Source organism: Diabrotica undecimpunctata, chromosome 7 (genome assembly GCF_040954645.1).
Source record: "Diabrotica undecimpunctata isolate CICGRU chromosome 7, icDiaUnde3, whole genome shotgun sequence".
Lineage (NCBI taxonomy): Eukaryota > Metazoa > Arthropoda > Insecta > Coleoptera > Chrysomelidae > Diabrotica > Diabrotica undecimpunctata.
This window is the reverse complement of record NC_092809.1, coordinates 65,205,168-65,218,482: the sequence shown is the minus strand read 5'-3', so window position 1 is coordinate 65,218,482 and position 13,315 is coordinate 65,205,168. Positions and strand designations below refer to the sequence as shown.

Sequence of the window (13,315 nt, the reverse complement as noted above, 5' to 3'; positions counted from 1 at the left end):
CCCTCACCTTTTCTTGGGTAGCTTGGTAAAATTTTAGAGGAACCAAGTCACTTATCGGTGGGCATTCATCGAGTTAAGACGCTTAGTTCACATTATCGTATCTGCTACCTTATCGTATCTATGCATTTTCTTTATAAGTGTGTATACACTTGCTTATTAGAGTTTTTTATCTTACACTATATTAGTTTAAGTATAGTTGTAAAGCACCTTTAAGGGTAATTAAATTCAGTGTTTAATACCAGTACAGTATTAACTTCAGTGACTTAAAGCAGCAGTCGCCAGGAATTACTGTAAGTTGACATAATTTTAATATCTCCACCTATCTGGGCAAGTAACATGGTATAGCATCATATCATCTTCCATTATCTGGACGTATCTCAAATTGATACATGTCTTCAAATGTAGTTGAGAGTAGCTACTGAATTTTGCAGTCAATTAAAGAACATTCTATATTTTTTTTTGTTACTAACCAAATAATCGACTTAACCAAGTGCGGTTTGGTTAAATTTTTATGTTTCATTTCTGTAACCTTTTTTTGTATTTTTTGTAAATTTAGATTTTATTAATTTTTGTTATCTTTGGTTTTTGTTATAATTTTTTATTCATTTTTTTTGCTGTAATATCTCGAGATACGCCAAAACTTTATTTGTGCATGCTTGTGTTATACTTATATCTTTGTAAAGATATTTTCTAATTATATTTCTGCCTATTTTTATATGTATACCACCATTTTATAGTTGTTGGTGTATTTTTATTATTTGTGTTGCATTCAGCAGCGTCATAATTTTGTTGTTGTTTAATATATTGTTATTGTTTCATGTATGTATTTTATTTGTCGACTCCTAACAAAGTTTCCTGATATATTTGCTTTTTGCCTTTAAAAATAACTATACCTTTGACCAGTAGAAAGATCAGGCTGATTCAAGTTTCGTAGGTGAGTAAGTGTAATACCTTATATATTTATTTTTTGTTTATGTAGAGTGTTAACCAAATTTATTTAATAATTAACAGTGATATCTTTTCGTGGGTTTGGTCTCTGAACCTAAATATCTTTCCTTATCTCTTTTCTTTTCTAAGGTTCCTTAATTTTCTCCTTGAACCCCAAAAAATTAAGTGGCGCCCTGTTCCCTGTCTTATCTTATCTTTGGTAATTTTACCCATCTATCTTTTTGTTTATGTGCATCTTTTTCAATATCTCCTATCGTATCTTTACTTATTTCGTCCGTTGGACCCATTCCTGGTTCCAAAAGCTAGTTTCGAACCCACGACTCGCTCTCCACCAACCTTCTGGCTGCCGTCCGCAGTGTCTCCATCAGAGGTTACAATGTATTTAAATCGGATCTACTTATATACCTCAAAAGAAAAATCTGTATACAGCAAGGAGTACGGCAAGGAGACAACGCCTCTCCAAAGCTGTTCACGACGCTTTTAGAACACGCAAGAATGCACATCTCAACGATCATGTTATCGACATAAATGGAGAGAAGCTCAGTCATTTGAGATTTGCAGATGACATCGTCCTTATAGCCGATCGTATAAATGATGCAATAATAATGTTTGAAAAATTATATCACGCTTTCTTGGAAGTCGAACTAAAGATTAATATGAACAAGATGCAAATATTGACTAATCTGGTGCTAAATTGAAATATTACTGTTGATGGAAGAAATATTGTACAGACTACATCGTATAAGTAATTAAGATAAAAAATTCAGTTGGGTAGAGATAACCAGACATGTGAGCTCCCACGTCGCGTCGGATTAGTCTGGGCAGCGTTTGGTAAATTAAACTATGTATTTAAATCGGATTTACCCATATGCCTCAAAAGAAAATTCTTTGACCAATGTGATGCGGATGTTATGTGTAAGTAAAAAAACCACAAGTACATGGAGGCAGCATTGCAAAAGACCAAAGTAAAAGTTTGCATTGAAACAGTTATAAAGAGCATCAAACATAGACAACGTATTGATGACATGTTGCACATTTTGTTTAAATACTTACATACTATTTTGCACATTTAGTATTATTTCAAATATTTTGTAAATGTTTTTAAGTAGGTAAATGTGGTTCTGGGCATTTCCGAAGGCACATTTAACTACTTCTCTTCTTAACATTAATGAAGTAACGTACCAAAATCATAAGAGCAGAACTAGCCCAGCATTGAAGTGCCTTTGGGGAAAACAAAAATAGTAAGAAAATTGTTTTTTTGAAATGAAATTAATATGAATTAAGTTGAGGTTAGATAAAAAATAAGATTACTTTATCTTATTCTGTACATTATTTCCAAAATTAGAAGATTTAAAAAGTTAAATCAAAAGAATAATTGTAAGGTTTAACTGATGTTTAAGTTTATATGCTAATTTATGGAACTAAGGCAATTAGTCCTTTAGTTTATAGAAATCATATGTAGAGTTGTCTTAGATCTATAAGATCGTATAATTTTAACAGTAGTGTGTATATACATACGCGATCAATAATAATAGATTTAGTTTAAAATTAACATCGAATAATAGTTTTACCTAGATCAACGTCCTCATTTTGCGGATAAAGAAGTCTTCCCAAGTCATTTTTCCATGAGTTAGACTTACCTTCTACATTGACATCTAAAAGTTTTGTAAATTTCACATTAATAGGTTCCGCAGCTGATACCTGAAAATAAAATATAATTCTAAATTCAAAACGGTGCTAATCATAAAGATAATAGAAATAAACCGAAAACAAATTTGACATTTGAAAATTTTAATCCAATAGTCCTTTTTATGGGATAGTCCAGAATATGACGGTAAAAACAGTAGAAATAGTCTGAATTGTTTTACGTACATCAATTTGCTTAAAATTTTTATGGTAGTTAAAAAATAGATGAAAGATCAAATTATTGTACCCTACTTAAATATGTGCTTGTCCTCTGGAGGTGGTTACCACACCTACTCGAGGGTGAAAAAAGTTTATCAAAAAATAATGGTAGTCATTACAATAGTAAATTTTAAGACAAAAATGTACTTAGAAGTGTTTTCAAAAAATCAATATTTTTTAAGTTATTAGTGACCAAAAGTTTACAAATTACATATCAAAAAAGCATATTTTAGACGGTTTTTTACAAATATATTTTTGGATGTAAAATGAAGCTTATAAAACAAAGAGTGTTAGTGTTTTATCATTAACGTAATCTTAATAATAACATCGTTATGGCTGTTAGAATGTAGACTATTATTTATCGAATAGTCAAATTCAAACATATAATATTGAATAACCTGAAAATAGTAAGTTTTTTATGAAAAACTTCTAGCAACTTTTTAAAAGATCACTGAAAAACCTTTAAAATGACCACGGCAAAAGTGGTCACGGTAAAAATTTGCATGAAAATTAAAAAAAATTATTACTAAAATAAAGTCCGCTTATATTTTTTGTGAAGCAGAAAGTAACAACCTCACACCCGCCAATGCCATTGTTCATTTATAATTTACTTCATTTAGGTACATCAAAAAATTACATTCTGAAAGTTTAACTGATTTGGAAGGTTGAGTTTAAAAAAAACAAAGGTTAAAATAAAGACACTATTTTTGAAAAATCTCAAAAACTTCGCTTTTTTTCAAAATAACGTATCAACTAAAAAGTAAACAAAAAAAACCCTAAATAGAAATAAACCGCTTTGTTCGTTACTAAAGATTGTGATTTTTTATTTCTACAAGCTTAATAATAAACGATATAATGACGATTTAAAGGTTGTATTCGCATGCTTTTAGCACCATCAACTCTTTTCATCAAAAATGTTTTCAAAACAAAGGTCTTAAAATAAATTTGTTATACACTTTGTTGCTGTTAAAATAAACTACAAGGTATTTTATATTAAATATATCTAGCCTTATGTTTTAAAAAGGTTTGCGCTGAAAGGGCTTAAATATGGTGCTAAACTCATGCGAATACGACAATAAAACAATTATATTATCTATTTTAATTTCTAGTCTATAGAAATAAAAAAAAATCGAAATCTTTACTAAAAAACGCAGTTTTTATGTTTTAGTGCATACTTACTTACTAATGAAATTTTGTTGTACTTGGGCATAATAGGGACTTGTCCCCTTGCCCTTGCTTGTGTACAATAATAATAACAATCTTTTAAATATAGACACATATAATGGGATCATTTAGATTGTTGACACACTCTTTCAAACGAAACTTATGACTTGAGAATGAAGAGACCTTGTGGTGGTCAAACGAAGTTCGAGAAAAAATATAAAAAGAGAAAATTGTATAGTGGCAAGAGAATAGGTTGGACACAGATATTGAAAACTATATAGTCGCCGATAAAAAAGCGTAAGTAGCAGTATTGAAAGGTGAAGCAGAAGCGTATACAAATCTACACGATCAACCTGATACCAGGAAACGCCAAACAAAAATATAATAAATAGCTATAAATGAAAAAGACAAAATGCCAAAGACAGTAAAGGGCAATATTCAGATTAAATGTACCCAAGACGAAAATAATAAAATAGGTACTTTTTTTTTTATTTAAACAAATATAAACGCATCAACCACTAAGGGTTATTAGCGAGGGGACATACACAAACAGTAAGATACATATTGTTACATAAAAAAATATGTTTTACAATCTGGTATATAGTTTAGTATTTTATGATAACTTAATAAAGACTGTAAATTTGACGTTAGTATACTTTTTAAATTATCACTAAGAGCACACGCGATTCTTTCATTCTGGTACACTGGACACTCAACAATTATAAGTTTCACTGACAACTGAGTGTTGCACTTGGTACACATCGGAGCAGCCTCCTTGGGGTTCCACTGTAATATGAATGTGCTGGCCATTAACTCTTTATGTGTTAACTATTCATTGTTGGGAACTTGATTCTTAGTCAGTTTCGTCAGTAGAAGAAGGACTGTTGAGAAGCAGTTTCTTCTTCAATCTGGTGATATTGTTTTTTAAAGTTTTATTTTGTATTTGAGAATATATAAAGTTTAAAATTTCTTTTATTTCTTGGCTTTCATTTGAATAATTTTTAACAATGCGTTCAGGATGTTTTGAGTGAAGGGAATTTGCCAGAAAATCACATAGTTATTTAATGAACAGTAAGTGTAAAGGAAGGGTTTCTATTTTCAATTTTTTCTTTAATTTGATTTAGAATAATTGGAATATCTTCTTGGGTTTTAGGCTTTTTCTTAGGTTTTTGAGTATCGGGAGGAGGTAGGTCATTTTCAAGAATTTCAGGAGAGGATATTTGTCTTTTAGTTTCAGGAGTAATTTCAGTGGTTTTTCTATCGCTTTCAATTACTAAGGAATTATCTTGGGATATTTTTGGTTGATTCAAAATTTGTAATTCATTGTTTGTTTGTGAGGAAGTGGTTTGGTCCTTTGTAACTGATGCGTGATTTTGTATGGTATTTCGTTCTGGTTCCATTAATGTTTCGGTATCTTCTTGGTATTGGTTTCGTGATTGATCTTGTAGCTGATTATATTTTTCATTGGTAGAGTTATGTATATTCACGTGGTGGTCAGTTTTCATTTGATTAATTGAGTTGCTTGATGATGATAAAGAAGGACAGTCAGAATCGTGATGTCCGACAATCTTGCATCTGGAGCAGTTTAAACCATCTATGGAAATGTATAGTCGATATGATGTATTGTCGAATGAGATTAGAACTGAGTCAGGAATTGATGCATTTTCTAAAGGACTTATGAACATTTGCCTCCTAAAGCTGAGTACGTGGCTGTATTTTGAGTCTTGCATGCCTACTCGTAGAAACGTCATGTTGGAGGCGGATTTTATACCCATAGTTTTTAAGTGCTCTTCAATTATGCTATTAGGTATAGTAGGACATACATTAGATATGATGAGTCTCTGAGCAGGGGTTATAAGTCTTCTTACTTCAATCTGGTTACCATCAATATTTATATATTTGTGGGAGCTAAGAAATTGATCAACTACATATTTAGAGGAGAGGTAGATGCAGACGCGGTTGTTTGCTATTTTGGATGTTCAAACAACATTTTTGGGCTGTACTATGGATCCAACAGCTTTTACATATTCGAAAACTTTTATTCCTTGTATGGTTGAAAGTATAATACCTTGGACTTTTGAAGGATATTTGAAACTGTTTAATGCATTGGAGTAAGATGTGTGTGACGTAGTGGGTATATTTCGTGAGGTAGTAGCTGATTCCGGTTCATCCATCTTCCCGCTGAGAATTTACGTACATTGGTACAGAGGATCTAAAGCCGGACCTGGCCACTTAATAAAATTGAACAGCAGCCTAGCCTAATTACTTGTTAGAAGCAAGAACCAGCAAAAAGTTTTTGTCGATAATCGATAAGTTGAATTGAAATCGATAAAATATGTAAAATATATAAAATATATTTAAACTTCTGATTTTAAGGTTATTAATAATGCAGTTTTGTACTCACAGAATTCTACGATATTCAGTGCACAACTGTCACATTTAACTTTAAGTTGCAAACAGTATGAAAATTAGATTATATTTAATTTTAACTACCTACTGGTATAATAATTTGTCACAACCGATATAAAGCTGTATGATCTGCTAGATATCGGGGCCGGACTCCCATCACAATAAAATACTATTTCACGGAAAGGATGTGAAAAGAAATGGAAATTTTTTTTGGACATTTCACTAAATAAAGAATTTGATAGAAAATCAGTTGAGTTAGTAAAACTACTGACCCTTGGTCACCAAAATAACAAATGAAAAAGTGTTATCAAACAGTGTAAAAAAAAGTAAATTAGTTAGACCAGATGACATTCCTGGACGTGGACAGCATTTGAGGATACAGGACCAAGTTGGCTAACAGGTTTATTTAATAAAATTATGGAAGTGGGACAAATGCCAGACAAATGGAGAAGCAGTCAGGTAGTATATGTTCACAAAACTAGGCAGGTATAAAACAAAGTATAAACTACAGGACCATAAAACTCATTAGCCATAGTATGAAAATATAGGAAATATTAAATTGTTAGACGGATACGCAAAGAAAACGAAATATCCGATAGTCATTTTGACTTTATACAAAGCAGGTTAACAGCAGTTGCAATTTTCAGTATAAATTAGGTAATTGAGAAATCAGAGAATAAAGAAACAAACGTTTACGTGGTATTCATTGATCTTGAAAAAGCATATGATCGAGTTTCTCGAGAGACTCTGTGGTGGACACTTAATAAGAAAAAAGTCCTCGGTGAATATGTGAATATTGTGAGAGATGTAAATTAGGAAATAACAGCTAGTATTAGGGCAGGTTTGGGAGATACTTATAAATTGCAGGTGAAAGTAGGATTGCACCAAAACTCAGTGCTAAGTCCTTATTCATTCTCATTAGTGGTGAATCAGATAATAGCTGATGTATATGAGATTAAACTACAATGTAACATTCCCTGGTGCTTATTGTATGCTGATGATGTAGTATAAGCAAGAAATAGTAAAAGAAATTTAGAACAAAAACTGAAGCAGTGCAGAAAAGTATGTGAGAATAAGCGTTTAAAAGCTAGAAGGACAAATTCCAGTATTTGAATTGTTTATTTAAACACGGAAGTTGCTACAAATAAAATAAAATCTTTGGATGGTCAAAATTATTAATTTTAAGTACCGATGCAGTACAAGTAGGATTGAATGGGTGAAGTAAAAGAAAGCAAGTGATTTATTTTGCGAAAGAAAAATTACGATGAAGCTGAGGGAAACATTTTATAAAACAGCCATAAGACAAGCTATGATGTATGGAATTAAACGTAGCCAGTTAAAAAGAAAGGGAAGCAACAAATGAATGTGAAAGAAATGAGAATGTTTAGATGGATGAGTGCAGTAATAAAAAAAATTTAGAATGAGTTTATTAAGGACAGTCTAGGGATTGCTGCTAAAATAAAAGAGGTAATTACCCAACACAAAAAATTACTGATCATCAGGTTCGTTAAAGAAATAGTAGAGGAAGAACAAAGACGACCTGGGAAGAGCAGGTCATGCCAGTAAAATGGGTTGATATTGGTATGACTCAAGAGAGAAACTTATAGAGAAATGTAATTAGTAAAGCCAACCTTCCACAGAGATATAGGTAAAGAAAATGATTATGATATTCGAAATAATTTTGCTGTAGACTTGTTAAGAACCATTTTCTTAAGTTTGGTTGAAAAGCAGTTTTTTTTCGTAGCGCTCTATTTTTTATACCCTTTTGCCTAAAGAATGAGTTGTAGCATGTCATATATCTGCTTATTTCTTATAATCAATCTGCCACAAAAAACGGCTTTATACCAATCTCAATCTCTAAATAACATTTGCCCACACGATTATAATAATAATAAGTTTTCAATTATCCTATAGTTGTTTGCTAATTTACCGCTGCTGTATATCTTGTTAAAGAAGGTGATAATTTTTACACTCTTATCATCTAAAACCTGTAAAAGTTCTGCAGATACCTCGTCAGGACCAGAAGCTTTCCTTTGTTTCGATTTATTGGTGGTCTTCTGAACTGCTAAAATTAAAATAGGTGGGTCAGTATCTCGGTTAGATGTTACTTACTGGTAGATTCTTTGGTCATCTTTAAATAATTCTACATATTATGTAATTTTTCAATTCGGTGCCGTGCTCTTTAATATCAGTTAAAATTCTACCAACAGAGTCTTGCAATATTTGCCTGTAAATTCTGCTTTTGCCTGTCAGTTCTCTTAGTTTAATATGCAAATGCAAGCTTTCGTGTCGTTGTTCCAGTTTCTGAATTTCTAAAAAGGATTCTTGTAGCCATCGGTATTTTGCTACTTTAATAATTATTTTTCGGATTTCTTTATGTATTTCATTGTATTGTTCTCTGTTCATGGATTTGTTCTGCCTGTGACCGTACATTGGATCTAAGACGTCATGTGTCATCCAGTCATTTGTCTTTTGTCATTTGTTAATTGTTCGTTATCTTAAAAAATTTTCTCAAAATGCAGTGAATATTGTTTTCATTGGTTTTCAGCCATAATTTATGTTGTTGGTATCTTCTAGTCTAATTTCGTGGAACTTGTTAATTTCTTGAGAAACCTTATTTAAAGTGTCTGGGTCTTAGAGTACATCTTGTGATATGTTGTAGGTTTTCTGATTTTTACAAACCCTCCGACAAAGAAACATCATAGGAACCCCTATGATCTTTCTCTAATAGATCTTGGGATCCAAATCCATGATCAGTAAATGCTATTTCGTCACTATTGCTTGACATGACGATTGTTCTTGAAATATCCTTAGGGATCTTTAATATAGTGGTTTTCCGTTGTATCCAAAAAAAATTTGGCACTATTTCTTATTTCGGGACAAAGGGTGACTTATTCTCTTCGTACTTCGTTCACCCGAAGCTGTTAAACAAGAAGGGAGGGACTGCGTATCCCGGCAGTCAATCGGTAAATTAAGAGGGTGAAAATACTAGCCATGTCATAATAAACTTCATATCTAAAGGTCACCCACTACGCCGCTGGTAGTCTACAGCTCAGTCTCAGTAGAAGGATACAAATGGGGACCAAATATTTCTATTGTTGTAGCTAATTATTTCTTTTTCAAAACTTTTTAAGAATGATGACACTTAAACAAGTGGTAAGACCATGTTGTCCCAACGTTTTCTTATTTTTCTCTTCTTCTTCTTTTTTACTCTAGGCGAATCGCTAGTTTAACCTTGCACTGGTGGCGCCCCATATTGTAACACCAGTAGTAGCGCCAAGTCTGACAGACCCAAAATTTAATAATTTATTAATTAGAAAATCAAAATAATACTGATGTATTATAAAGTTTTACTTCTTTATGAATATCATTTAAACAAAAAATGTAATTTGGGCCCAATAAATAATATAAGCTTCCAAAATAATTAATAAATGATGAATGTTCATCAATTGTGAAAAATAAAACAAGGGTTTATGCAAATTACCTTTTATTTTATTAAGGATACAAAACAATAAAATATAAGATGTATTTATCAAACTTAATCCTATGAGTTGCACTTTTAAACATTTTGAAGGTGCAATATACAATCAGAGCACTGAAAATGGGCATGTGTGAAACAAATAAATTTTTTGCACATTTGACAGAAATAACCAGTCTTACTGTCTTTACCGCAAAAACTGCATCGTTTTGTAATAATAAAATTTTCGGGATTACGTCCTGGAAGTTCACTTGAAGTTCCAGCCACTTCTTGGCGTCGGTTGCGAATACCTGAAGAGATATTTTCCACCATGGAGTGACGCTTTAGACACGGTCAATTAGCTCTGCGGCCAAATGTTTTATGTATATTCTACCAGGCAAATTATCATTTTGATTATTGGCAGATATATAATTTGGGAGTTTATTCCAGCCATATTCATAAGTAATTAAAAAATCACCATTGGCCATCTCCGGGTATTTCGAGCTACATTATACGTGGCACAAAGTTTGTCAACAGTGTCGACCCCACCCTTAGTTTAGCTATAAAACGTTATAATCTCTGGCTTCTGTTGGTCATCTGTTGATTCGTCCATTTGATCATTATTGTGCATAATTGAGTCCAGTATGACATTTTTTCCCTTCTTGGGTACATAGGGTACTATTGTAGTATTTTCTTGAAATCCAAACATACTTGAATAAACAGGTCGTTGATTGGTGTTTATAAACTCCAACGGTAATTGTCTTTTGTTTTCTCTCACTGTACCGACGTATGTCAGATTGTGATCACGACGGAATCTTACTGGAGTCTGGTAATATGGCACAAAAAAAAGTTAGTCTGAATATTCAGAAGAACTCAACAGACTGGCGAAACATAACAGTGTCCCACTGGTATGAATTTCATGCCATCGAGAAATACACCGTAATAAAAGAGCTGATGAACTTGCTAGTAGAGAATGAGCTACATAATATTTGGGCCCTGCGCCTGGCGTATGAAAAAAATGCCAAAAACGCCGTTAACTATCTCAAATTTTATAATGTTTTTCTTATTATTATAGAAGTATTTTTCAAAAATAAAACAATTTTAATTTTGCGTAGTTAAATTCTTGTTTAAATATTTTTGTTACAACATATCTATTGTTTAGTTTTAAATATATAATACTATATTAAGAAAAATTATAATTTATTGCGTATTCAAAAAAACTTATTTTATTCTCCAATTGGTCGTATCATCATTCTTGACCCGGCCAAATTATCCTTTTCTTTCACAGTGCGCCAGCCTAATCCATGATAATCATATGTTTTAGGAAGCACTATAGTCATGAATTTCCCATTTAAATTGCTATAATGACAATCCGCGTACCACCAAGCGCCCTCTAAAATATAAAGAACTTAAAGTTTTAGCACAAATTAAAAAAAAAATGTTTTTTACCAAATGTTTGTGCACAATTTCCGGAATGTGTATCCTGATCCACATCCAGAGTCGTAAATTTTTGATTCAAATGAATTGATAGTGAATCGCCAGCATCACCTGAAAACCCTTTAAGGTTATTTAGTATATAACCATCTTTTTCGTTGCCTATTGAGAACGATGAGTACTGGGCGTAACTGTTCTTTTTATCTGTGTCAGTTACTTCCACGAGAAGTTCGCTTATTTCAAAAGCTAAAATGTAATAAAAAGTTATAATTTGAGAAGCAATAGTTATATGTTTAGCAGTTAAAATTATGAAGCGATAAAAATCAGTGTTTAATACCAATAATTAATTATGCCCACAATAATAATATAATCTCTACTAGGAAACTAAGTTCCTCTAGCTGGCTTTATACCATGTATCGCAAAAAAAATTTGTGTGTCTTTGAGGACTTGTTGATAGCAGTTAAGTTGCTATTAACAAGTCCTCGTAGAAATTTTGTCACAAGATCAAGCAACCATATGTAGAGTCTTACGTTGCCATGCTATCAATTCCACTGGTAACTTTAACATCTCAACATATAAGTTCTAATAATGTAACAGAAATTTAAACTAATGACATTTAACGGGTTTTTACCCAAATATTTTAGTGGCTCAAAACATGTACACCTAGTTACACTGATGATGGAATATAGATTCCGAAAACGTTTTGTAATTATGATATAGACCGATGGGGTGTTTTAATTATATCGTTTATAAAGTATTTAAAATAAAAAAAATTTAATAATATAATCATTGTCAATATGCAAAGCAAACATTTAGTAAAATAGAATACATTATTTAACCAACACACGAAAATATATTTTACTATTGAAATTTTATTATTAAAAATTCTTTTAGGAATTTTAAGTACCGACAGCTATCTAGAGCTATCCAGGCTGCTTGTAGACGAAAGAAGAACAAGTATGTAGAGAAAATCTGCAGTATCATTCAATAATATGCCGACATAAATAACACTAAAAAACTCTTCGATAAAGCAAGACGACTCACACGTAAATTCAAACAGAAATCTTGGTCTATTAAAAATGATAAAAGCAATATACAGACGGATTTGGACAAGGGTATAGATATTTGGGGGGCATATTGTAAATCTTTATACGCCGATACGGACCAGATGTCTGCGGACACACCATATGTACCTGAATATCAGGCCATCACTTTCTACTCTCTTCTCTCAGGAACGCATTACACTAACGAAAATATTGACAAAAAATAGGAAACATCGGCAAACTACTGTGGTGAGCTATATACAAATAACGAGGTACCAGCAGAAAATCACCCTCTGACTACCCTAGAGAACCTACTGTCTGACTCCCAGAAGTCAAAGGTGCAATTACATGAAGTAAAGAGAGAAATTTCCCAAAGAGAAATAAATCCCCAGGCATTGATTTATTACCAGGTGCCATACGAGAGTTACTGGGTAAAAAAGGATTACTTGATGACCATCTGATTGGTATACCTTAATTTATATCCCGCTACACAAAAAAGGAACTACTACCAGACTTAAACACTACCGAACACTGTCACTAATAACACACGCTAGTAAAATCTTCTTATCATCGAAAACAGATTAAAAACCTATCTACATTACCAAATACATCAGAAATAAGCGGGGTTTGTAAACGGTAAAGGTACACGCGAACAAATCTTAAACCACAACAGAGTTGAAGTACCTATGATTATATGCTTCGTTGACTACAAAAACGCATTTGATTGTGTAAACTGGATAAATCTGTGGTCCATTTTATTAGAAATGGGCACAGCAATGCACCTGATGACACCTAATAAAAATCTGTACCAGTCCAAAATAGCAAAAATACAACTAGACTAGAAGTTCTCAAACCAATTCAAGACCGAGAGATGTGTTAGACAAGGATACGTGTTGTCATCTAACTTATTTAAAATTTATGTTAAACATGTCATGAGTATGGCTTTAGACGGATG

General features: G+C 32.2%; 1 protein-coding gene across 3 annotated transcripts in view; it reads right to left on the bottom strand.

The window, feature by feature from the left end:
- LOC140445457 (microfibril-associated glycoprotein 4-like) overlaps positions 1–13,315 on the bottom strand; it is a 61,104-nt gene that overhangs the window by 32,054 nt on the left and 15,735 nt on the right. Inside the window, exons 5-6 of one of the 3 annotated variants that reach the window (XM_072537484.1) lie at positions 11,333–11,563; positions 11,001–11,276 (exon numbers count right to left, since the gene is read on the bottom strand). In XM_072537484.1, coding sequence (XP_072393585.1) covers positions 11,110–11,276; positions 11,333–11,563 — 398 coding nt within the window. In that variant the 3' untranslated portion in view covers positions 11,001–11,109. Of the gene's footprint in view, positions 1–2,519; positions 2,650–11,000; positions 11,277–11,332; positions 11,564–13,315 lie in introns of those variants that run through there. The other 2 variants (XM_072537485.1, XM_072537486.1) reach the window with 2 other exon arrangements.